The sequence below is a fragment of the Erithacus rubecula genome (assembly GCF_903797595.1).
Source record: "Erithacus rubecula genome assembly, chromosome: 1".
Lineage (NCBI taxonomy): Eukaryota > Metazoa > Chordata > Aves > Passeriformes > Muscicapidae > Erithacus > Erithacus rubecula.
Genome location: NC_136658.1, coordinates 81,609,138 through 81,636,080, shown reverse-complemented (window position 1 = coordinate 81,636,080; position 26,943 = coordinate 81,609,138). Strand labels below are relative to the sequence as shown.

Sequence of the window (26,943 nt, the reverse complement as noted above, 5' to 3'; positions counted from 1 at the left end):
CAGTCACTTCTATTTCTTGGGGTTTTTTCCAACACCAAACAAAGAAAATGTAAATTGCTTCTTTCTTCAGACAACACTGAATTACCTCTAAGTAATGTTCAAAAGTCTATTATTTAAACATGTCACAGTCTGCATGTGTCCTTCTGCTTTCTTTGAAAAACAAAAGTGTTCTCTTCCAAACACAGCAGTGTGCTGTGGCAGCTCCTGAGCACAGGGACAGTGACCTCCAGCCTGTGCTAGGGGGGCCAGCTGGGGACCCATCCTTGAGGATGCACAAGGATGAGGAGCTGAATAGCTGTCCCTGGCACAGGGCTGCCAGGCAGGAGAAATTCCACACTCAGAGCAGTGCTGCAGAAGAGAAGGAGATGGGATGACTCCCATTCATTTTTAAGCAGATTTTCTCTGCAAATTCCACAGAATGGAAAATACTGGTGGTGCATGTATAGCTGTAAAATTGTTCACATGGTAAACATCTCCTGGTGCACACAGACTTAGGGCTTGTGATCCAGAGCTCTCCCTTGTCAGTCACCCTTCCCAAAAATGGGATATTTTGTATTTTATTTTTCTAAAGGGCCCCCTGGACAAATAACAAACCTTGGCTGCAGTGCATGGGATGAAATCGTGGCAATGCTACGTGGAGAAGTAAAATTGTCTGAGGCAAGATCCCAGTGAAAGTTTATATGAGACTAGGATGAGAACAGGGAGCTGCAGGGAGGAGAATGGTTCATGGATTGTTTGGAAATGTGTTTGGACGTGACTTTGCCTGTGCTGCTGCCTCTGGAGGGGAATGTGTGGGGTCAGAAGGTGCTCCATGCAGTGGAGAAGGTGCAGATTTGCCAGGGGCTGGGAGAGGGCTGGGACAGTTCCCACTCCCACTGTGACCCCTTCCTGGGGACAGGGAGGGGCAGAGATGTCCACTGAGACCTCTCAGCATTCCATGTGTCCCCAAAACCTCATGGCAGGAGTCACTGCTTGACTCCAGTCCTGGATGAGCAGGAGCCATCTGGCAAGGGGGCGGTGCTGGTGGGCTACAACAGCAGCCAACTGAATGCAATAAAACCACAGGGGGTATTTTTGGAAAAGCTGACATCTTTCTTTCTCTCTTTAGCACTGAATAATCCAAGAGCCTGGCTTCCTTGCACTGTGGGCCTTACTGAAAGCAGCACTCAATGGGCAGGAAATGCTGCCACCTGTTTTTGATGGTTGCAGACACCACCAGTACATTTGGATATAAATGAATTAATTCACTCTTAATCTTCAAAACTCAGAAAAATTCAGGTCTTGGTACCTAAAACTGATGGGTAATTTCCATGGGCCCCTAGGGGAGAGGAGTCTTTGCCTGCAATGCCCATGATGTCATCATTTGCCCTCAGTTTCCTGATGATGCCAACTCAAACTTTCCATCATCTTACAAGGAGCTTTTAGCTATAAGGGTTTTATTGAGTTCTTGAGTGTTAAGCAAAACAATCCAGCTATGAAGTTAATTGTGTCTGCAAAATGACAGGGATCTTACAAACTGCAAACACCCAGCCCACTCAGGATAAAAATGGTTCATGCAGCTCTAACAGTACACACGGTTGATTGAGAGTTTGTTGGTAATTTGGGTTTTTAGTAAATATAACCCCCACATTTTCATCAGCAATTTGATTTAAAATAAAAAAAAGGAAGAGCTTTGCATTTTCAGGTTTTTAAAGTGAAAAGCTCAATATCCCCCTTACTGCTCCCAAGCTTTGAAGCATTTGCACATAAAGAATAGGATAAGAGGCAGCATCAGGCCCTTCAGTGGGCAGTTGTGGGGGGTGTGAAGGATGTGTCAGCCAAAATGCTACTTAAACAAGAGGCATCTCTGCTGTTTTCATTAGCACATTTATGGTTTGTTTCTAGGCGTGCAAATGGTGAGCAATATTTCTGTTGTGGTTTGGGTTTCAAAAAATCCAAGTAGATTTTTGTAGGCATTGTGTTTTGGGAAGGAAAGTGAAAAGGTAAGAATGACATCCAAGCAAGTCTGGCTGTGGGGACAATTCAGTGCCTTCATGCACGTAAAATGGGTGGTCCAGGAATAAACTGGAGACTTAAAAACCTGCAGCTTTTGGAAAATGTGATGAACAAGCACCAGCAATATACCATGGGGAATTTTGGGCCAGGAAATGCTAATTTTAGCTGCAGCAGTGCTGCGTTTAGGGGTTATGGGGCCAAAGTGAGAGGCCCCTTGCTCCAGCTCTGAGTCAACACTGCCTCTGGAAACCTGCACCCTGTCCTGACTAGGGAAACTGCCCAGATTATGAAGAGGAATTAAAGCCCCAGCACCTCTCCCTACAGAGGGAATGGACACTCCACCTGGTCTGAGCAGCTTTTATTTGCCTTGGCCAGCTCTTCCCTGACACTTTTCCAAGTCCCTCAGAAGGCTCTTTCGAGCATTTTGTGTTCCCTAACAGACTATTTCCATGCACTGGGTATTTCCATGCTGCAGCAGCAGCCATGAGCAAGCTAAATGCTGATGCCTTTAGCCTGCTTTTAAGAAGGTTCTTATTTAGTCATACCTTGCACAGGGCTACATCACAGACAGCCATGTGCAACATGAACTGATGAAACAGGTCTTTTAGAGCTTTGATTTTTTTCTATTTTTTTTTTTTTGTTATATTTTGGATTAAATGTTCGAGCGAGAGTATTTTCTGTTTGGACTCAGACGTTTATTAATTCTTATTTACATTACAGTGAGTTTTACAGCACTTCTAGCTAATAAGCTAAAAATTAAGATATATTTCTCTCTTTACAAGGCCTTTTAAGTCCAAATTATCCAATTAAGAATGGACACTTCAATTATTTTTACTTTTAACTTAATAAAACTAATCACTCGTGACCCGCAATGTGGATTTTTTTATCTAATTATATAAAATCACCCAAACTCGCAAAGAAAATGATGAAGAAGAAGGACAAAACTTCCACCCCAAAATTTCTATCTTGCTTTTTATATATTGCTATATTCTAAAAGCTTAAATTCTAAGTTTTTTGTCGTGTGATATTACACTCTTCTATTCAAACTACACACTTGTGATCCCAGTTATCTCATTCAATTTTTGGAGACTTCTCCGTGGCCTCAGGTCAAAAGCAATGCTTTCCTGGGGGTTAGTGCCTGTCAGCACAGAAAGTCTAAAGTTCTCTGATTCCAGGGTTCCAACACTGACCCAGCTGAAGTCCTCCCAGCAGCAGAGCTGGCTGCAGGACCCGGCTGTCTTTGCCCACCCTGGTGAGGATGTGCTACACCTCACCTTGGAAGGGTTTATGTAGTCCTGCACTTCATGTATCAAGGGAGACATTACTGCACAGAGCAAACATCTGTACTTAAAGCCACATGGAAGCTGCTGCTCAAAATAGAGAGAATTCCTCATGCAGCTATATAGAAAAGCCTTCCTTAAAAGTTAGTATTTTATTTTAACTGCTCTTCTTCCATGTAAATAAAGCAGAGTCCTCATGGCACTGTTGTCATTTTCAACTGTGGCTTCTAATTCTAGATTTTGAGATTTAGGAGTGGCCAGGCTTCCAGGAAACCACAGGAAATTTTAAAGCACATAAAGCACCATGATCCCTTTGAGTGTGTGATACACTACAGGGTCTCACATCCCAGGACAGCTGGAAAATCCTTTTCTGGATATGAGTGTCCAGACCCAGAGATATTTGTAAATCTTTGCCTCTTGAACCTCTTAAGTCAGGGCAAAACATTTTGTTGAGTTTTGAAGCTGAACACACATGGGCTGTGACCACATGGAGTCTTCTTCAGCAGAAAGGAACCTCATGAGAGGCACATGGGGTGACCAATAGAGCTGCTGGCAAAGGTGCCTGTCATCCCTGGGGCAGTGGCCTCAGAGCAGGTGCTTCAGGGACCCCTTCAGGAGCCAGCAGAGGACTCCCCATAGCATCTTCTATTGCAGGAAATGCAACCGTCCCATTTCTGCTGGCCAGGATTCATACTGGAGAGCAGGGGAGAGAAATATGGAGGCCTTTATGGAATGACACAGGAGACTCCTCATGAAGCAGGAAGCTTCTCTGCCATGTTATCTGGTGCTTCCCTTCCTGGTCGCTACCAGACACTGCAGACAGATTTCTGATCTCAGCCTAATAAGCAGTGGAGGGCTTCTTGCCCTGGGAGGGCACTGGGGTCCCTTTGCTATGGCTTCTGCCCTGGTTTTCAACACAGGGAGGAACTGTGGGACCAGTAGTGGGACCAGTAGTGGGACCTGCCCTGGTCCCTGGCCTGGGAGAGCTCCTGACCAGGGCACAGCCAGCACGTCCCTGTTTGCAAAGCAAGTGCCAACCTGCCTCCAGTTGAGTCAGCATTAGTTCAGTTCCAACCCCTTATCCATTCTCAGCTGCAAATAACAAACCAAATTCACTTGTGGTACAGCTTCAGTAAAATTTAAGCTTCATGAAGTCCACCAGCAGCAATGTGCAGAACGTTTGCAAAGGCAAAAAAAGGAAGTTGGGAAATTATCCCCTTATCTCTACCAGCCATGGGACTTCTGAACAGCATCCAGCATCCAGTGCCTTTCCTTCCCCTCTTTGCTACAGCTGCATGCCCCTGCTTCCCATGGTTTCTGCAGTGCCTTTGACACACACCTGTTACTGTGCCATCACAGTGCATGGCTTTATCAGCATTGTTTTCAGAACTGCCATGTGTGCTCCTTTACAAAAGCACTTAAAGTAGCTGCACTTAATGCTGGACTGAAAAATGCCCAAGGCATAGATCAGTCTGGATCAAGAACCAGGTGCTGCAAAACCATGAAACTTTAAAAAGTGTATTTATTTAGTTCAAGTTTTGATGCGGATTTATGTTTATGTTTTATAATTTCACACTCCCAGATGATTCAAGCACACTCAGTTCTGACAGTTTATTTTAAGCCAAACATCTCCCTTTACTGAAACCAATATTCATGCAGAACCCTTTAATATGGCATCTTGAACAAATAAACCTCCTCAAATCCTCCATATCTTGTGTGTGTGGATTGGAAAGTCAGTGTGTTTTGGATGTATAAGCCTGGAGTGGAGCAAAAGGTGAGTGTGACACTAGAAAGGTGGCTCAGGGCAGAACAAAGCAGTGCTTGATGATTAAGTGGGTACAGCCTACAGGAGCAAGCACAGATTGCTGCCCTGAGCAGTGAATTGAGTGTGAATAAATGATAAGTCAAAGTTCAATGCAAGGTCATTGAGGTAGTCATGTAATAGAAGCAAGAGCAGTCTCTGAATAATCTGGAAAGGTCTGAGGAAATTTCAATCAGGGTGTATGGCTGAGTTTTCACAGCCAGTGCAGGAAGGTGGCAAGCAGATTCATGACTGGGCACACAGAACAGGGATGTGTAGCTGAAAAAGCCTGGAAAAAACACTGGAAGTTTGTTTTGATCCTGTTTTGACATTTATATGCCCAATTCTAGTGCCCTGGCATATGTGTGAGATATAATTTCTGAGATTACAGAGCCATCCTGATAGAACACTTCTGGCTGTTTCTAAAAGATCCTTATACATCCAGAAGGATTTTTTTGAAATAGATAAATCACTGAGAAGTTGGATTACATAAACAAGACTAAGAAGTATGGAACACTGTGATACTTAATTCACAACTCTCTTCTTCTCAGTCATTAATTTCATCTGTACTACTTCAGCCAGAAACATCAAGCAGACACAGAAGTGCTTGCAGAATTCAGTGCAAACATTTCAAACACTGTACAGGGGGCTGTTGTTGGTAAAAGACCACAAACATGGGTATTGTTTTAATTGCCTTGTGGAATCTTTTCATAAAGAGTTGCATGCTTTTTGTGGATTAGTCTCATGCATTTAAAGCTTTGTTTTGCCTGATATAACAACTGCTCAACTGCACCAACAGGAATAACTTTACAAGTTTATTCTATTTTATAAAAATCAATTTATACAGCTCCAAAAAGAAATTAGTATTTATTTAGCTAAAATGTTTCAAATATTAATAGCAGCTTCAAAATGTTGACAAGTCCTAAAGCCCAGCAAGTAACATGCTTTGATGTGTTTGTCTTCTGGCAGCTGAAGAGAGAACCTATTTAAAATGTAAATAATTAGTTGCATAATATTTTCTTCCCAAATGTGAAATCTGTTTGGGCATTTTTTCCCCCTCCAAACCGTGGTTTAAATTACACTGTACTGGTATTATTTTTCAATGTATCTCCCAAAAGAAAATGGAGACAACTCACTTGCTGACACCCAACTGACCTGGCTCTTGCCTTCAGGTTTGGCACATGTTGGCCTTAGTGTGGCACATCTTCCTTCCTATCTGTAGGCACAGCACCAACCCTGCTGAGACCATTGCTCCATTCAGGTCAGCAGCATTATTTGGTTTATTTAAGATTAAATGAATACATTTTTGAAGGATTGCTGCCACAATAAAGGTATTTTATTTTTTAGTACAAGGGGATTGATTTACACCTGAGATATTTAAAAATAAATCTCTAAGGAATTTTTTTTTTCTTGTAACAAAATAGAGCAGTTATGAAGGCCTGATTCCCAGCTGGGCTAAGTCAGCTTGCAGATATTGGAGATGCTATGATAGTTACAGCAGCTGAGGATTGAGATCTACAGTTTCCCTAAATATATGATGCAGATGTACACACCCACAGTGGCAACTTAACACATCTATCTGGCAGTGCATGAGCACCTCTCAGTCCCAAAGGAACCTTTCTATCCCTTACCTACAGAAATAATCTTTGAAACACTGAAAGCACAACAACTAAATTGAATCTTGTACTGCAGAGTCATGGCCAGAGAGGAATATAGGTTCTTTTTGAAAAGAATATAATGAAATGCAGTTCTGAGCCAAAGCCCAGTGATGCTCCAGCCATTTTTGCTGACAGCAAATCCCACTAAGGCCTGTGGGACACCAATATTGCTGTGAAAAAGAGGTGACTCCCACTGCAGAGGAGGCAATAAGCTCAGGAGATCTTCACCTGGCTGTTAGGGCTGCTACTGTAAGTGAGAGAGGGCACACACCTGCAAAATCCCTGGCAAGCTCCTGCTATGACCCTGTAATACTCTTCGACTGAACTAAACATCCTGCAAATCTATAAACTCTGCCCACCTGGCATCTGAGACAGTGTCCTTCTGTGAGATCCTGTTTTACGAGCAGATGAAGGTTTCTAACCAGATGGCAACATTTACACATTTCAAAGTGTCATTTGACTTCTCCTCTGACATTAAAAGACACTGCATCACCACACAGATGAGGTATTTACAATGGCAGTCTCTGCACAGGATGTGTTAAATACAGCCAGCTAACCTTGTGTGCTGGTTTGAAAGCAAAACCAGTAAGACAGTCCAAGTCAGAAATACAATTCAGTAGGGCAAAAATAAAATACATGCAATAGTACAAAAGAAAAACCACTGACAGAGTCAGAATGACACCCTGCTAGTTAGGGTGATGGTAGCAGTCTAGGTGAAGTGGTCTTGTTGAAGTAGTGATCCTGTAGAAAGGTCTGGTAACTCTTGTCCTCTGGAAACCAGTGGGTAAGGGCTGCCTTGGTTTTCCAAATATCAGATTCTAGTTAGGTAGGGGCTGTTTGGCTCCTCCCCCTGGGTGGAGCATCTCCCAATGGGATGATATAATTTTATCAGTCATGAAGTGGGACTCAATGGCCCATTAACAGAAGATATCATCCTGGAGGAAGGGTGGGTCCTGGGAAAGATAAAGAACATTGCCCCATCTGGTTTAACAGATGGCCCATTAGCAGAGGATATCTCCCACAGAGACAAGGATCATTGCCCCACCTGGTTTCAACAGTTCATGAAGATGGTGATAGAATACATACTTTTGGGCACATCTTTACATGGTAACCTTGGACACCTTGCAAAAAAAACCCATCTGCAAAGTCATCCCAACAGTTACTATCAAAACCGAGCAGGCTGGTAGAACAAGCAGAGATCCTGACAGGGAGCTGTGTCCCCCAGCTAGAGACCTTTGCAAAGGAGGTTCCTACAGCTGAGTCCTGCAGGCTCCCTTGCCAGTGAGTGGAGAGTGCTCTGAGGGCACAGCATCTGCCCTGCCTCAGAGGGGTGTGCCAAGACCCCCACTCCTGACTCATGTTGGCACTGACAGGGCAGATGCCCACCTGCCTTTGTGAAAACCGAGTGGCCACTAAACTGTCCCATTTCTATCACAGTTAATATAGCAGAAGAATGGTAACGTGTTTTCGGCCAGCTACAAATGAGTCAATAGGTGTGCTTTCCTCCACCAAACCCTGTACCTATAAACCAACATTGTCTCTCTCCCAAAGGTAAAAGGAAGAAGTTCAGTTACAGGTTTGTTTTTTTTCAAATCAATCATATAATCAATCATATGTTAAAAGCTGTTCACAGGAGACTGCAATAGCGGGTCCTTTAGTGCCTTTCCTCTGTCCCTAGTCGATTCTAATCCCCAAATGCAGTTTAGTTACATGTGGATGTGTCATGTTTCATGAGGGTAACATATTTACAGGCTGACTGCTCTTATTTACATTGCTTTCATCTCCTCCTTTCATTGGCATTTTACAGTATCATATTATCAATTCAGCCTTTGGGAAAGAGGCCAGTGTATATAAATCTTTGAATAAAAAAAGATCCTGAGCGAATTAGCAAGTGACAGATGGTAGGTAGAGTGTCTTACCACGCTGAGCCAATCCACATGGCAGGCAGGTTGCCAGGCACAGAGCATGGCAGGAACAAGTTGTGGCCTTAGAAAAACTGATGGCAAGCAATACAAAGGCCATGAAAACCTGTGATGAGGAAAAGAAGTGCAGCAGATAGTTCATATGTGGTCATGGTGATCAGGTGTGAAAGAACCAAGCAACGTGCCAGCTAAAGCCCCTGGGATCCATCAGGCTGGCACAGGGCAGCTGCACACCCATGCACCAGGGGCAGTCTGGGGTTTCAAACATGTGAGGTCAGTTCAGAGATAACCTCAGAAAGCAGTGCAGCTTCCCTCTTGGGGCTGGAGATAGCCTGCTTTACACCAAACTCAAATCCCTCTGCTTAGCATGTACCCTCACAGCTGATCATTTGGCTTCACCATCTCCAAGGACTCCATTTAACTTGTCTGAAACAACAGCAAAGGTGTCTCACAAAATTCCACTCTGCCAGTCCTTCACCCCTGTAGCAAGCAGAACAGACCTCTTCAGTAACAATGGTTGTGGTAATGCTCCAGCACCCAAGATCAAAAGCTTCCCAGCTCAAACCCTACAGCAGACATGAGGCAGCAGTTCTTTGGCACCCAATCCTTCCTTACAAACAAGCAGCAAGCCTTCTGTACAGCATGGTGTAAGGCATACCCGGCCAAATACCAGCTCCTCCAAGGGAAGGGCTGAGTTACAATTAATGCCAGACTGGGAAGGCACTTTGCAATATGGATGGTCATTTATTTATTGTTTTATCATGACACATCAAATGCTATGGCTGCAATATCAGAACATGGTGCCATTTATAAAATATCAGAATTATTAATGTGGTGGTAAGATATTGTTAACATTTACAGAGAGGTGTGCAATAATTCCATAGCTTTGCCTCAGTGACAAAATACACTGGCAGGCAGATGATGGATGGAATATAGTGACTCTTTATTACCATGGTTTTTCCTCCTTGATTACTGAATGGCCTATAATGATATCAATAATTGTTGCTGAAACTAATCCTTTCAAATATGGTAGATAGATCCTTTGCTTTTACAGTATGTGTCAGAATAAAAGAGAAGCATTTGAAAAATAAAGAAAAGGCATTTCTTTACAAAATGAGATGAAAAAATAAAACAATATAAATGGAACTTTCAAGTGTTTCTTTTTATATTTAAAGCTCTTATTTCAATAAACTGTATTTAAACATTCTTAAATAATCATTCTGTACCTTTGATTTTCTGTTTCACCTTTGGAAACAAATAGAGTAATCTCACTATAAATGTGTGCAAATAGAAAATATATAAATATATTTATGGCCCACGTCATAAAAAGGTGGTCTCGGAATTGTCATTTTTACAATGATCAGCTGGGGTTCCTTTCGTTTTGTCCTGCAAGTTTTTTGAGCTCTCTTCTTTGAAGCCTTTGAAGTCCACATGCAAAGAAGAGCCAAGCACACACATACTGTCCTGTGTTTCATTTTGTAAACTGCTTGATGACACCTGTAAAACAGTCCCAATGTGACTGAACAGTGGAGTTGATGTGATCCACTTCAACAAGCTGAAGTCTGCTTGGTCGACTGCTGAGCTCCACGGGAATGTTGCTCCTACAGGCAATGACTCCACCTCTGAAGTGCCACATCGAACTTCATGAAGCTCCATGGACCTTTCCAGACTGCTTGCTGATGAGGGGAGCTTGTTTTCCTCATGCAACACAGCACCCTGGGGAGAGGCAGCTGCAGTCTGATCTGTTTTATGCTCCGCCTTTGCGTGCTCACAGAAAAGGGACTCCCTTGCTTGAGGAGAGGTTGGCAAAGGAGTGCTTTGGTTATTAGCCTTGTAAGAATCACTAGCATTTGAGCCAAGGCTCGGGGAGAGGCTGTCTGCAAAGAGTCGTGTCTGACATATTGTCTCCTTTACATTCAACTTGGTGAGCAGCTGGGAGCGAGTCTCTGGGGACAGTTTACTCAGCTGGCGTCCAAGCTGAAGCTGGGTTGGGAATAGTGTTCCCTGAAGGGTTCTGTACAGGAATCTGCAAGATGAGAATGGGCACGTGAGAAGAAAGGAAAGAAGGAAATACCCAAAACGTTATTAAGGGAAAATATCCAAGACAAAAGTGCAACGTAGAAAAATAATGGTCTACACAAGAAAGCTTGCAGATGGGCAGCTATGAATGCTGTGCTAATATTTTGATTAATAACTTAATTAGGCAGTGTAATAAATCTGTATCTTTAGCCAGTAATCCACCTTGTGATTACACACAGTCATTGTTCCTGATGAGGAAAGGCAATGGGGATAAGTCTGCAGATCAAGCCTCCTACATCTACAAATAGGCAACAACATACTATCAGAATTTGGGTGCTGTGAATTTTATGTGAGGATGGACTGAATCTGGAAGCATCACAGAAAACCTCACAGGGTAGAAAACCTCTGCATGGCCAAGAGGTTTGACCAATCTACAATTATCCCATTCCTGTGGTCTTGGCCAGGAGTTGTGGTCTGTTCCTGTGGTCAGGAGCACAGAATAGGTTAGACAACCTGACTTCAAATGAACAGCTGCTGAAAGAAACCGAGTTGGCTGGCAGGCAAAACAAAACACAGGGATTGTTCTCCCAATCATATGCATAAAATGCCTTTACATTCAGGAAAAGATGTGAGGGAAGACACAATACCTGGGCAGTAATGCAACAACTGGTGATATAATGCAAGTGAAATAGAACATAGGGTCTCCCATCAGCCTTTCCATGGTCCAGTAGGGATTGGATGGAGGATGGCAGACTGGGCAGGAAGCATTGTAAACCAGAGCCACAAAGAAGAACAAAACGATACTGAAGATGCAAGATGACCAGTGGAGAAATGTCTAAAACAACAATAAAAAAAACCAACATAAGTATAATGATTCTTTATATTTCTGAGAAATTTGCTGTGACTTAATTAAATTAAAACTTCTTAATTCCTGGAGTCAAATCCATGCACAGCAAAGAATTTGGAACCTTGTATATTTAAAAATTTTTATTATAAATACAACACTACAAAGCTGTTTGCAGATCATATTTTAAAACCTTTTCCATGCTTTTTTAAAGTGCCTGCTAAAAATAAAATGTGCTGAGGGAAAGAAGCAACCATCTTATGTTTCTGTAAAGGTGGCACTAAGAGAAGAATTATGTCTGTGCCAGTGAGTTTCTATGTAGGCTGTGGGTACCTTACCCAAGTTTTGGTTTCAATAGCCAAATGCAGGATGATGGTGATAAGAGCTATTGTGGTGATGGGAGTTCCCCAAGAGAAGATATCCACCTCTGAATCATAGTAAGTCTGTAAGAAAGAAGACAGAATTTAGCCCAAGCTGTGTTACCAGTACTCCTCCAAATGCTTTAAATAGAATGGCTTAAACCAAACACTTACAAAATAGGGGATGAAGAAGCAAACCAGGCTTTGATACATGGCATCAATCATGTTCATCCAAAACATGTGTGGTTGGTACTCCTGTGTCATTAAAAAAAAAAAAAAAAGAAGAAAATCAGATCATAATGAAGATTCTATCTGCCAGGATGGGTATTTTGAGGGGCATATTTCAAGAGCAGTTTTAAGGGCTTGGGAAAATAGCTTCATAACTTTGCCAGTCATTTAGCTACCCCCAGGGGATGAAGCATGGAAAGACTACCTGCAAGTCACTCTGTTCTGGGATGAAAGTATGTTGCCTTTTTTTTTTTTTTTTTTTTTTTTTCCTGGCAGAGGGTGTAATTTGAATCTGATGCTCAGGCCAGGAAACATTTAATAAGGTGCCCTATTTTATGCACTACAGTCAGCCCACTAATGAACATGAATAAATGGGTTCTACACCACATAAGTACAAGCACAGGGTATTTATTAGCAGATGAGAAAACAGAAAATGCACACGTAGGAAAATCCACAACAAAGGTCTTTAGTGGCAATTCATGCAGCAATACATGCTATAAATATGTATAGAAAACATATATATATACACATATCTGTAAGAATGTGCATAAAATTGCTTGCTAAAACTAACAATATTAAACTAACATTTTGGTTTACAGAAATATACAATTGCAGGGGTATGGATGGTCATATAAGGGACCTAGATATAAGGGAAAATAGTTTATAAATGGCAAAATGTTTATATAATTTTGGTAAATATTCTACATCTCCAACAACTGGGTTCAAGTCTTCTTTTGTGGAAATATCATTTCAGACTAAAAATGGCAATGGAAAGATGCTTAGAAAGAATTATGGTGCTACTTGGCCTCCTGAACTAATATGGTTAATTACTGCCTGTGGTTGCTCAGAGGGATTGTGGAATATCCAGTGTTGGAGACATTCAAAACTAGATAAACTAAAGACCTGAGAAACTTCATCCTGGTTTGAAGCTGTTTTGGCTGGGAGTCTGGATCAGATGGTCTCCAGAACCATCTAAATTATTCTACAATACTGTGGGCCCTTTTTGAAAAAGATCCCACCTGGATCAGAATATTAAAATTTTTAAAATGCCTTTTTAGGTAACTATAAAGAGAATACGATCAATAGATTAAAAAAAAAAACAAAAAAAAAACCAACCAAAACCAACCAAAATAACACAACAAAACAACTTAGAATGATCTCTGGGCTTCTCTATGAGAAATAACTGTTCTGTGAACCTGGGAGACTTCTCAGTTTGCCAGCTGAAGGCAGGCAGACATAACCTCCCAACAAGCCTTAAGGCATTACAACACATCTATCATCCTAAAAATGGGCAAGGGGGGAAGGTATTAATAGTACAGATCTTTCAACTGTGATGCACTGAAACAGAAGAAATATAGAAAACAACAGATGAAAAGAAGAGTCTGGACTAATGGACTAAAATAAATTGCACTCAAATTCTCCTTTCATCTTTCCAGGAGAGTATCTAGCAATGCCACTACATGTGTGGGGTACCAAATCCAGGTGCACACTTGGAGGCAAAAACCACTTATTGTGTCCTCTCAGAAGACAGCTTTGTAAGACACTTTTAAAAAGTCTTTTCCCTTCAAAACATCCCCATATAGATAGTTTTGCCAAACAGCAAGATTTTCCCACAGTAGACTGTACTTGTAATTACCAGGAATGGTTTGGCTCAAATTCCTCCTGCAGTTCCTTCTGTTTTCATTGTGCAATTCAAGCAGATGGGGACAAGGTGTTTTCAACAGATATTTCAGCTGAATCTGTCATCTGTGACTCCCTCCCTCAGAGACTAAGTTTATTGTGCTTACTACCAAGGCCATCTTTCTCTTCTTTTTGTAAAGGGCTGGGAACTGAAGTTTTGAGTAAGTACTGTGAGGTTGTTCTGTAAATGCCTGCACTAGCTACAAGGTGCAATCTGTTTTATTTTGTGTTTATTTGTGAGCCTGCACCACGAAGGAGGCATTCAGTTTAGGTTTAATTAAATCATCCAGCCTTCTCTCCTGATGTGTATTTAAAATATGGCCAGTTGGGGATTTGCTTATTTGTTTGTTTGTGTATCTTTTGTTTAGGTTTACTTTTGGCATTTTGACTCAGATAAGAAACATGGCAAAGTAAAAACACTGACTTCTCATATAAATGCACTTCTGATGTATTTACCGGTCATCTACCCTTTGGGAGCAAGGCTGGTTTTCAGTTGAAACTAAAGATGTTCAGGAAAGAAATGACAGTAGTCAAGGGGTTTTTACCTCCATATTCTGTCCACTTTTATAAAGCTGAGGTACAGCAATTAACACTTCAGCTGGTACATCCTTATCCAGCACACCAGTAATCAGTTGTGGAAGGGAAGAGAAGAATAAATTAAAGAAGATCAGGTACCACTGATCAATCATTGATGAGCCAGAGAACCCACAGTAGAACTGGTACCAGAAGAGAAGGGCCACAAACATCTGAAACAGAACAAGCAATGCTGTAAATATAACAAGATAAGGAGCACCATCATCCCACTTTGTTCTGAAACCATTCTGATTCCAGCTCTGCAAGGATTTATCTATGAATGCTGAGCATGTGAGCAATCCTTGTGAGGATACCTATGCTTTAACTCACTTCCTGATGCATAGACCACTTGGCTGCAAACATCTGGCACACCTGCAAATCTTTGTGCTGCTGGAACCTCAGATCTTGGGCATCACACAAAATTAACTTTCAGTTCAAGAGAAACACTGAGGTGCAATCTAACTAACTGTAAAAAGCTCTCCCAACCACTACTGACCTCTAGATAAATGAGTACTGATGTCACAGCACTTACACAGCTACTGAAGCAACAAGAATTTCCAAAATAGTATCCTTTACTGGCTGGAGATGTTTTGGGAGACTTTTGTAGTCTACAACAGATAAATGCAGACCTTTTTTGCAAGACCAACATGAAACCAGCAGCAGTAAGGAAGGTGAAACTGTAAGGTCTAGAAAAGTTGTCTTAACTGTCCATTCTTTGTGCTTTGACATCTAGCAAATTAACAGTGCTGCAAAGATTCCTCAATCTCCCTTCTTCAGCTCTATGAAGAAATCAGCTGCATACACAGCTGCAGAGGGGTTGTTCTTCTACTTGCATTGGAATCACCCAAAAAGAAATAAACCACATGACTCATTTTTTTTCTATAATCTCTTCAGCATGGAGAATCCAGAGGGCTCAGGAAAGGTGCTGATTTCAGATACTGATGAAGGATTTGAGGCCTAGCAAAAAATTGCCAGCTTCCTAGAGAAGGAAGTAAATTTCAAGTTTGGTTCTCCTAAAGTAAAATTTTAATTATTCTTTGTAAAGTGATTAAAACCAGAAAACTGGTGGAAACTCTTGAGGATTTTCCTCCTTTTAATGATGAAGATAGAAAATGACATGACCTCTCCTTTCACCTCCTCTTCTTTTTGTATTCTGTTCTCAAAAAGCTTTCAGTCAGATGGAGAATGTTAATCCTTCATGAATTTTAGATATACAGAGGAAAATACAGATCTGTTCTATCTGTATGCCCAAATGTGGTTGAAAATTAAACATAGAAGGAAAAAACGGCCATGGGTGTGCTTAGACAGTGAAAGCTGCTCTAAGGAGAGTAAACCTGTCTTCCCCTGTAGAGGGGAATTGCCACAGAATAAGAGGCCAGTCCTGCAGTACATAAATGTACATACATCTATGTGTGTGTACATATATATATGCATATATATATATATGTGTGTATATATATATATATATACATACACACACACACACACACACGTACGTGAAGTAGATAAATGCTCAGGCAAAGTTTACACACTACATTGAAGTAGTTGGTATATGAGCAGCAAATACACCTCACTGTTAGTAAGCCCATTCTATAAATTAACCTAGAAAAAGTTGAATAGTATTATTTTTGTAAGCACAACCTCTAGAAAGGTTTCTGTAAATGTATTTCAAGAAAAATATCCTCCTCTGGCCCAAACAAGACTGAGTTACCAAAGCTTACCCTCTTCAGTACAGTTATTGTACTGAAAATTATTTCTTTTCCACACCCAAAATCAAGCAAAATTTCTTGAGTAATTTCTCAAAAAGAAATTAAAATAAACATGTGAATTTATGTACTTTTTTCTCACTGTTTTAAAATAAAATGCAGCTTATCCTGGACATAGTATATTTTCTGTCTAGAGCCTTGCTAACCTGTCTTGGAAACAGTTTGTCTCTGGCAAAACTAGGTAGTTTGATGAAAATACAGTCAGCTGAAAGTCCTCCTACCACTCTACCACCTCTACTATGGGTCTTAATAGTGCTGTTGAAGAAAAATATACAAATAAATGAGGCTTAAATCAGATTTTTTTCTCCTGAAATTTTATTTTTAATTTAATGAGTTTTAAATTTTATTTCAAATGTTCTCTCTTGCCTCTGTGTATTATCTCTCTGAAGATTTTAAAATAAATATTTTAAATAAAAAAAGCTTCCTTTCTTCCCTTGCTAGATGAGACTGTTTTATGAATGTGGTCCCAGAGAGAATTTCTCAGTGAATGAAGTATATGTCAAAAAATTTTCAGCGCTGTCTTGCAGAGACAATATATAAATGGGAAGAAGATGTGCAGATAAAATTTTGTTTACATGAAATCCCTTTTCATCAAGCTCACATATGTCCAGTCATGCTATGTTTTAGTTTATATTTTATTTGTATTTTTATCATCTCCATGAAGCCAAACATCTTCTTGGATAAATCATATAAGTTTCCAAATGGCTTTTGCAGTGATGTGAAGTTCAAATTTCAAATTAGATAGGTTCTAGTGGAGAATGGAAAATTGCACAATGTGAAAAATGGGGGGGAAAAAACACTTGAGGAAACAGAAAACTTGCAGAACATATGCAGTGTAGCTATCTTGACCCTGTGGAGAATCATCCAGAATAGTCACCTTGCAAAAGGTTCAGGTGCTCCTATCTTTCCATTTTTACCAATCTTTCCTTAAGGGCAGGCACTGTGTCAGACATATTAATGTCTATATGCTGGATATCCAACTACAGTTTAGAGTCAGAAGCAACAAGTATTTCTCAGAAAGCTTTGAAGGTTGTCAAACCACAGCCAACACAATGAGATCTCTTCAGTTATTTTCTAGCATTGAGGCAGCTGCTTCTGAAAATGCCTTACTTAAAAATGGCATGAGAAATAATACTTGTAATCAAGGGCAGTTGTACCAAAGAAAATTTACCCAAGCTGAGCAAAAGGGTCAATATATAAACAGCATCTCTGGCTGCTGATTGCTGGAGTGTCTTATGTGCATTACTTCAGTGTTTATTTTTTTAATTTTTAATATAAGATGGCTATGCATACACCTCTTGGAAGTTCAGATTTGATACTGTCAGTGGGCATCTTGGAAACATCCAGCACTGGGGGTGGGAGTACAGATGTCCAGCATCATTCAGGATCAAGCCTTAAAGCTGATGCATCTGAACACCACCACATATTTCACTGCTATACTTCAACAGGTGGCTCTCCACTCAGTGCAGCACTACTTAAATCTGCTTGCTATTTCTGACTCAAGCAGCAGCTCAGATCACTAAGTCCCTTCATTCTTCTGTGTCTAAAAGGGCACTTGCATGCAGTCCCTGCTCTAATCCCAGGATGTATTTTACATGCTTGTTTTAACAAAAAGACATTTCATTAATCCTTTAGCACCCTTAGGTATTCCAGTGATGTTCAAAATTTCGAGCAAATTATGTTTTTCTTCTGATAAAAAATAAGGACTAGATTAAAATTGGAAAACAGCTTTTACAAAACTGAAAGACACTTTTTTCTGATACTGAGGACAAAATCCAGTCTCCTGCACACAATTCATACATTGCCCTCTGAAACAAAAAGAGATATGAGAGCTCTAGCTCTCCTTTTTTCTTGCTTCCTCATATGCCTTTCTCCCAAGGCAATTTGTAGCTGTTTCAAGTGAGCAAATATATGTGCCTGCCAGTGACTCCCACCCAGCTGGTGGTATTCTTGGTTTCCTTGTTAGGCTGTTTTCAATCAATCATCTTTGTACTCCAAGATCAATGCAAAGGGCCTTTGTTGAGGCCAAGTAGTTGAGCTGCTTCTGGCTCGATGCCCAGTACTGGACTGAGTCCTGTTTCATACACCAGGGAGGAAACAGACCCGTCGTCTGTTCTTTACCACCGTGTGCTTCCTTTCAAATGAACTCTTTTGATTAGTTGGAAATAAGATAAATCAAGGAAAAAACCTTCCCAGTCTCTGCATCTGAGACACAGAGAGGACTCAAATTATCTCAAGTCACTAGGAAATATGTACAGTGATTCACAAACAATGATGAGATGCAGTCAGGAAGAGAAAACACACTCAACTGCTACTTGGGGCAAATGCTGGATGGCTTTGGCATTGAAGACTCCTGTATCCAGCCAGCTAAATTCTGCAGAACTGCTCTGTAAAGAAACTTTTCTTCAGCAGTGCTTGTTATTTGTGTTACCTAATTTGCACATTCAGCAGCACACTGTAGCTGTTATGGAGTGGGTCCCGTATTGCTGCAAATGGCAGCCAGCTGTCTTTCAGCTCTGCAAATTTCTTTGCAGCTTATTTATAAACCATTTGAAGGCTGACCTAATGCTCACTTAGCACAAAATAAACCCTGGAAACATGTGGTGCCATAAAGCTGCCAAGTTAAACACTTACTGCATTTTTGTAGAAGAAATACAGCACCATGTTGGCGAGTCGGGAATAACACCAGTGGCCATGAACAAGCAAAAGCTTCTCCAAATGCCTGAACCTCGGAATTGCAAAGTCACTTGCCATCACCGCCTTTAATGAAACAAAGGTTGGAATCATTATTGTGAAGCACCACCTTCAACACTAACAATGAATCTAGTCATCTTCTCGACTCCTACAGGGTTGGAAGTTGTACTCGTGAAGAATGAAATCCATGACAGTGCTTGTGAAATGCAGCTATTGCTGCATGGATTTGAAATACCCATTTGAAATACCCAAATGAAGCAGCTTGGCAGGACATGCAAGGCATCCCAGCCCTCACCAAGAAGAGATTACAGCCTACACTGCAGATGGTGACAAACAACAACAAAAAGCAAGAGGTGGGAGAATGGCTGGCAATTGCAGTTGCATGAGCATGAAGGCTCAGACTTCATGGGTGAAGACCTTGGTGGCTGCATCTTTCTCTGTAAAAACTACAGGGCAAAATTAATTTCCAGAGAATAAGATAAGAACAGCATAATTTAAGTGGTTGCATCATAATGATTTAACTTTAAAGACAAAACAATAAAAATATTAATTTTAATTTAATTTGCAGACTTGGTTTATACAGTTTACTTGGCTGTCCTAAGGTATCAGTATTTTGAAGGATTTTTAAAATCACACATTTTCTGTAACTGTATGATAAAAAATCACACTAGATGAGAGTCCTCTGGAACTGTGCAGACTGTCAGATAACATTGACAAAATGAATCACAGTTTCTCTCTAATTCTGACTAAATTTCAGGGTACTGTACATCTAGATGAGGCCTACTTGTGTTATCATGGTTGTTGTATGATTTTCCTTATCCCTAGGATCCCACTAATATTAATTAAAATTATTTTACATTTCATTTTCAATTTTGGTATCACCTTTCTTCTCACAATTCAGTTCAGCAAAATCAGGAGGAAAGGTGAAAACCTCCAAAGGAGCAATATCTTCCTTATACTCTGCTGGGTATATTTTGGCTGTACTTTTAATAAGAGACATATTTCCTTTCAAGTTTTCCTAATTCTCTTTCTTGGTAAAACATCAAAAGGGCTCAGTTTTCCCAAGTAGGTGCTTGTAGAAGCTATTAAAATAAACTCCAAAACAGTATACAAGAGAAGGTGTAAGAATGCATTGCAATTTAAACAGAGGATATACGTAAGCACCGAAGCACTTTTTAATATGTTGACACATCCTAGGATTTCTCAGGTACTGAGACACACTTGTTATAACCTCCTTGCACAGAGTCTGATTTGTCTTGCAGACACACAGCTATCTTGCAGAACACAGCTATGCTATGTCTGCTTCCTTGTCCTCCACCCCATCTCAGCCTATTCCAATGTCAAAACAAAACTGTTAGCTTCATTTGTGCTTCTAACATAATACTTCTCAGCAGACTGTGAGAAGTGTCACGATTTTTTCTTTTTTCATTCCATTTTTATTATGGTGTGGAACACAGACAGAAAGATATGTTATCCAATTATATTTGCATGTTTACTTAGGCTCAGAATACCCACTTGATTTTCACATTTTATCTTTTTTTTTTCTGCCAGCTCCACATGCTTCCACAGAATGTGGAGAGAAAATAAATCAGAAAGTATTGCTGCCTTAGGCATCGAAATGCTCAACGCCTTCTGAGTACCTGTGTGTGTACAATTCTGAGAGTTGTTTTTAGTGAAGAGGTCTGTGTGTCTCCTTGGGACTTGCAGTAAGGGAAGGGATTTATAAACATTTTCCAGTCTGCTGAACTGTCATTTAGAAATAAAACCAGGTAGTTTAATGAGTTAATGAGAAAATAGCTCTCAGTCCTGGATATACTGCAAAAGCCAGGGGGATTTGAGGACTGGTTATTGTAAGTGTATGAGCTCAACTGAAAGCAGTGTAAAGGGGCAAGGAGTCAAAAATCCTGCATGAGCAGTCTATGTCTGCATTAGGAAGAAAAGTGAACTAATACATAGATGACAGAGCTTATTGGTAAAGTCATAAGAGGTGGTAAGACCCATGAAAAAGGTTTGCAGCAGACTTGTCTGAATTGATAGGTTTGGAAGGGAGCCCACAAACCCAGCCTTCTCTGAGCTGTCTGGAGCTTGGACTGCCTTGCAGAATGATACTGCAGAAGTTATGCAGCATTTGAAGATGCATTGAAAAGTATATGACAAATAAGAACAACATCTACTGACTTTTCTCCAGTGACCTGTCCTAGCTTCTGCTGATCTGGAGTCAGAAAATGCATAAAGTTGATACCCTAGTTCATAGCTCACTTAAATTTTTGTTTCATAAGTTTGTATGTTGACCCAAATAAATTAGAGCATTCATGAAATCCCATGAAATAAAACTCTGTAGCCAGCTTGGGCATGGTGTGAAGGAGGCCTCTCTTCCCTTTTGAGCAAAACATCCAGCCAATGTTGCAAAAAATGCAATTTGGGTCAGAGAACCACCCACTGGTAACTAAGTTAAGGAGCATGCTCATCTGCTCAGGTCCTCAGGATGGAAACACTTCCCACTTTCCCTGTAGAGCTATTTGACATATACTCAGCTACTCTGTTTTCTCATGCAATCAGTCTGCCCAAACTCAAGGCAGGTTGTGGAAATGAAGTATGCTCCTCATTCTCTGTGTCTTACTGCCATGTCTGGTCCTAACACTGCAAGTGATCTGCACTAGCAGTAGAGAGACTGAGATAATATACACAACCTATACATTTACATCCTCTCTTCTGGGGATGAGAGAAGTGCCTCTTACACAGTGGCAAATGAAATAATCATAGGTGGAACACATCCAGAAGACTACAAGGCAAGGACCCTCATCCTTCTATTCCCTGTGACTGGAAAAGTGGCCAAACCAAGACTTGCTATAAGGTGTAAAGAGCAGTGGTTCTGCAAAGGGACACAATTTCTACTTTGTTTACTGTTTTGCTGTCTGAGTAAGCTGAGTGAATGAGATGTGTGAGGGGCTGAGCTAAGGGGCACCACTACAGCACACAAATAAGCTACAACAGTTGTACTGGCTTGTGCAGCCACTTCATAAAAGTAGAGAGGAGAATAAAAGCCAGAATAAGATAAACCTATATTTCCTACAGAATGCATAGCTGACCATTGGAACATTTTTTTTTCCCTTTAAACAATTATTTAGCTAAGTATTTCTTTAATCATATTGCTTAGAGGGATCTGGTAAGTTCAATTTTCTGAGAAGGCAGAGTGTGTGTAAACTCATCACAGATCTCAGAACAAGTGTGAGCTCAAATTCAAGCTGAAAGATCCCTTATAAGACACAACTGGCACTCAGCACAACTTGCTGCTTTTCCTTTATTTGTGTTGAATATCCAGAAGCAGTCTGAACAATCTGACATATAGAAAGTGGGTGTTTCATGCCCTCATGGGAGTGCTTTCCATTGGATGAGTAACATTACCTGCATGCCTTCTTGACCAGAGATCCCCACACCAACATCTGCCACTTGGATCATGCTGACATCATTAGCACCATCACCTAAAGATGACAAAATGCAGTTTTGTTGTCACTAGCAGACCAACAACATCTGACAGCAACAAAACAAAGGAAAAACAGTTGTTATTGAGTGTTGGTTGAGTATAGTTAAGAGACACATTTAATAAGTGTTGGTTGGGTATAGTAAGGGATATGTGCAGTAGAAAAGGATATACCTTTAGAATATAAGGTTCAAAGCTTGCAGAGTGTCCAAGACATTCTGATCTTTTTAGACCATTTTATTACAGAAAAGTAACAATAAAACAAATCCATGTCTTTTAAATAATAACTTAAATTCAGGCATCAGGCCTGAACTGCACCAATACTAAAACAGTAGAAGGATGAGAATAAGCATCCTCAATACTTCTGCTTCCTGATTGTCTGAAGTCTATCAGGTATAACTGAGAATTAAATGTGCAAGATGGCCTAAAGCAAATTAAAATATCTACACTGTAAAAATACTAAAGAAAGTTAAAAAGTAGTTGAATGAAAGAAAAAGTCAAGAGAGTAGGATTGACCACTCTGAGATCTTTAATACACCCAAGACTGGTAGATTTAATCGGAACAATTGCAGAGCTACCACCCCCTGCTCTGCTTGCAATGACAGTACTACAAGTGATAGGTGCCATAGACAAGATACCAGAACGAGTTCTTAACCTCTTAAATTTACAGCCAGTGTACTAACGGAAAATGATACTGTATTAGCTTATGACAGGCCACTTGGTTTTAAACTTCAGTGGCTGAGGTGCACACCACACATCAGCTATTTCCCTGCTGTTGGCACAGATAACTGTGGTATCTGCTCACCAGACAGAGATGATGTCTTTGTGACTATGTGATACAAATCCACAGATTCACAGAATTACTAGGTTGGAAGAGACCTTCAAGATCAAGTCCAGCCCATGCCCTAACATCTCAAATAATCTATGGCACTGAGTGCCACATCCAGTTTTTTTTAAACACATCCAGAGTGACTCCATCACCTCCCCAGGCAGACCATTCCAGTACTTTATAACCCTTTCTGTAAAACACTTTTTCCTAATATCCAACCTGTATTTCCCTTGGTGCAGCTGAAGACTGTGTCCTCTCATGCTGTCAGTTGCTGCCTGGAGAGAGACCAACCCTCACCTGACTACAGCCACCTTTCAGGAAGCTGTAGAGTGACAAGGTAACCTGTGGGTCTCCCTTTTTCCAGGCTACAACCAAAGTTAGCTCATGTTGGTTAAAAGGGAGGATGCATACAGCTAAGCTTTAAGCCAGAGCAGGAGCTTAAGCTCAACGTGTAGGCTCAAGATGCTCAGAAAGAATAAAATTACAAGCTGCCCAGTCCCCACTAGTGTTTTTAAGCATTCTAGATAATTCAAGTTAACGAGCCACATGTTTTTTTTACAAAATATGCAAATGATTATGTCCACATCAGTTAGTCAAAGATATAAATACAGTAGGAGGGAGGTGTATTTGAGCAAGATATAATATATTGAACATGAAGATTGTGATAATCAGCACATACTTGGTGATGTTGATGTCACACAAGTCTGGCAATTATATGTACTTAGGATTTCTCATGGGCAGGTCCCACCCACATGTGTTCCAACTATAATTAACCAATACAGGTAGATGAAAGCAAGTGTATTTGTGACAGTATATGCTGAAATCATATCTAGTAATGAAACAAGAACCTAACTTAAGATAGGGGAAGAAGAGCTGGTCGACTTGTTCAAAAATCATAGAAACATGGAAGATCCTGTCAAACTTAAGACAGACGGACTGTCAAAGTCTCTCCTTTGCCAACTGAGTGATTAGATGGGAAGAAGTGTAAGTGTTGGCATGACACCAGTTGTGAATCCACTCTCTATAATGACAAGGCCAGCCAAGTCATATATGCTGTGCTGTATAGCTGACTTGTGAGGATAAACACAGAACCTTGAGTTTAAGCATGATTGGATGAAACAGCACTGAGCACAATTTTTTGATTGTAATACAGCAATTGCAAAATAATGTTTTGCACAGCAAAAGATAACCCAGTTCTTTACAACTGTGTTCAGACATGTCAAAACCTCTTAACATAACTGGGTCCTGATTACCTAACTTCTGTAGCAAGAAATCCCCAATACTATGCCAGAGTTCTATCCTGGTTTTGAGTAAAAAGGTTAGAATAAATACATTAGAATTGTCCAATATGTTTTCAGACAAAACTGGGAAGCTATTCCAATTCAACTGGGAGGGTCTTATTGCATGTCAAAAAATTAAAAATTTTCAGGATACAGTATACATCAAGGTAGGCTTGTATAGACTGAGGTATTTACCTATTGCCAAGGTCATTGCTTTGAGCTTGTCTCTGACTAGTTTCACTACCATGCTCTTTTGGAGTGGGGTAGAGCGACAACACAGTACTGAACGGCATCGCTTGGCTAGTGCAAGAAATTTGTCTTCCAGAGCAGGTTCCAGGGCATAAGCTAGAGTCCTTCCATCAATGACTAGGCCCAAGCTGGAAAGCACAGAGGAAGAGGGTGGATAGAGAGGGGTGAACCCAACAGTCATGTTTCCAGTAGCTCCGTCTATTGTGTTGTTTGAAAATTTAGACTCTACGCATTGCAGACACTGTTCCAGCAAGACAGCACATGTCTCCTAAAAAACAATTCAAAATAAAAATGCTTGAGAGAAAAGAACATGTATTCAAAGGCTTCTGTTTGCTGTATGTTTAAGAATAACTAATAAGGGGAACATATTATTTGCTGCACTGCTAAAGTTTTAATTTCTAATAATCTTCTACTTCTTTTGAACACAATTCTTGTAGAAGATATGACAATAGGAAAGAGTAGAAAGGCTTAAAATTGAATTCTTCTTTAACATGCACTTTTGTATGCTAAATTAATTTCTTTTAGCTCCTTCTCAGAATAACAGTATTGGGAAATGATATATAATTGGTACCAAGTTAAGTATGGTGATGAACACCATTATCATGATGAGCACCATGTATACGCCCACAATTCAGATCAAAGAGTTATACATTGTTAAAGGCCAATTAAAGGTTATTTAAACTGAAATCTCTCTCCTAGCCATACTCAACTAGTAGATGTTATTGAGAATATATGAACGTTTAAAAGAAATGCTATTGGTCTTACAGCAAAGTATGACTAAAAAGAAAAACCATGGTAAATTAATTTACCAGTTCAGTTGATACACTCAAGAATGGAAAATGCTCTTATCTTTTCTTCCTCTTTGAAAGAAATTGGAGCTGAATACTGAATGGCCTACCTCTCCTCTGCTGATCTGAAGTCCAATTTTATCACCCCATAAAAGGGCTACAGCACTATCAGTCTGGTTCCTTGTATGTTAGACCGTATCAGTAAACTCTTTGTGACTGCTTGCAACAAGTTGAGCACAGAAAGAACAGGAATTCAGAAGGATTAGAAAAGGTCTGTTAGGAAGCAAGGCATTACTGTATATGTGGTTTTCTGCCTCTCACTGTTAGCATCAAAATTTAAATATTGCTTCAATCTCAGAGAAAAAGCCACCTGAGAAAATATGAATGACTGAGTTAGCATAAAATAAAGCACAAATTCTCAAGAGGTTATAATTTGCTTTCTTTCTCAACATGTATTTAACAACAGGTTGCTTTTTAGACCCATTAGTGCCAATAAACAGAAATAGGAATGTTTTGAGAATGCATACTGAAGAAAGTGATTTATGCTGCTATGGCATATTTTCGTTCATGGTGGAGCTCACTACACACAGTTGCATTTTTTCAGGAAGGTTATGATGCATGAGGCTATGGTTTAGAAGCATGATTCACTGAAAAGTATTCAAAGACATGTCCTACCTGAAAATTACAGATGAAGCAGGAAGAGAAGCAGGAAAAAAAAAAGAGGGAAAGGAAAAAAGCCATCAAATTTTTAATTATATAAGTTGAAAATACAGAAAAACTAGTTCATTAGTCAACTTGTAGATTGGATCTGCTTACTGGTGATTCAGCATTCAAAGTGATGATTTCTTCATCATGATCTAGTAGCTTGCAGGCATATGCAATATTAACAGCTGTTTCTTGCTTGTCTCCAGTAAGAACCCAAATCTGCAGCCCAGCTTTGCGCAAATTTGCAATGGTTTCTGGAACACCATCCTGCAAACGGTCCTCTATGCCAGTTGCACCTAAGCACATTAAAAAAAAAAAAGAGCAAAATATCTCATATTAAATGAACACCTAGGGCTGCCCTTAAATTTTAAGCTTAGATTAAAAAAAACAAAACAAAACCCAAACCAACCAGCAGCCACTTTTACTGGGAGACAGCTAAACTACCAATGGTTGCAAGAGTTGGGCAGCATTTTGAGGGTATTGAGGAGGAAGAAAGGAAAGTAGCTGGGGTAAATAGCTGCAGCAAGAAATAACAAATCCAGAATTCGAAATGTCAAAAGCAATCAGATGCCAGTCCTAGTCCCAGAGGTTCACAATTGCCTCTATGCTCTATATCTATGTCATTTCTGCTGAATGTTGCTAGACAAGCTCTTGGTTCTTGGAGATCATTTCAGTTCCTGAAGATCTTAACTGCCTTTTTTTTTGCAGCAAGAAGAGAGTGGGTCACTAGAAATTCCTATTCTGAAGGGGAATAACAGCAGGAGTGCAGCTTGGCAACAACATATTAGACTG

The 26,943-nt window shown here is 40.3% G+C and overlaps 1 protein-coding gene across 1 annotated transcript in view; it reads right to left on the bottom strand.

Moving 5' to 3' along the window:
* Positions 1–9,578: 9,578 nt before the first annotated feature.
* Positions 9,579–26,943, bottom strand: part of ATP10A (ATPase phospholipid transporting 10A (putative)) — a gene marked incomplete at its 5' end in the record, with an annotated part of 108,136 nt that continues 90,771 nt past the window's right edge. Inside the window, 9 exons of the mRNA XM_079298044.1 lie at positions 9,579–10,682; positions 11,323–11,510; positions 11,858–11,962; positions 12,053–12,133; positions 14,332–14,532; positions 18,760–18,885; positions 22,225–22,301; positions 24,605–24,926; positions 26,263–26,447. Of these exons, the coding sequence (XP_079154170.1) occupies positions 9,977–10,682; positions 11,323–11,510; positions 11,858–11,962; positions 12,053–12,133; positions 14,332–14,532; positions 18,760–18,885; positions 22,225–22,301; positions 24,605–24,926; positions 26,263–26,447 (1,991 nt within the window). The 3' untranslated portion in view covers positions 9,579–9,976. The remainder of the gene's footprint in view (positions 10,683–11,322; positions 11,511–11,857; positions 11,963–12,052; positions 12,134–14,331; positions 14,533–18,759; positions 18,886–22,224; positions 22,302–24,604; positions 24,927–26,262; positions 26,448–26,943) is intronic.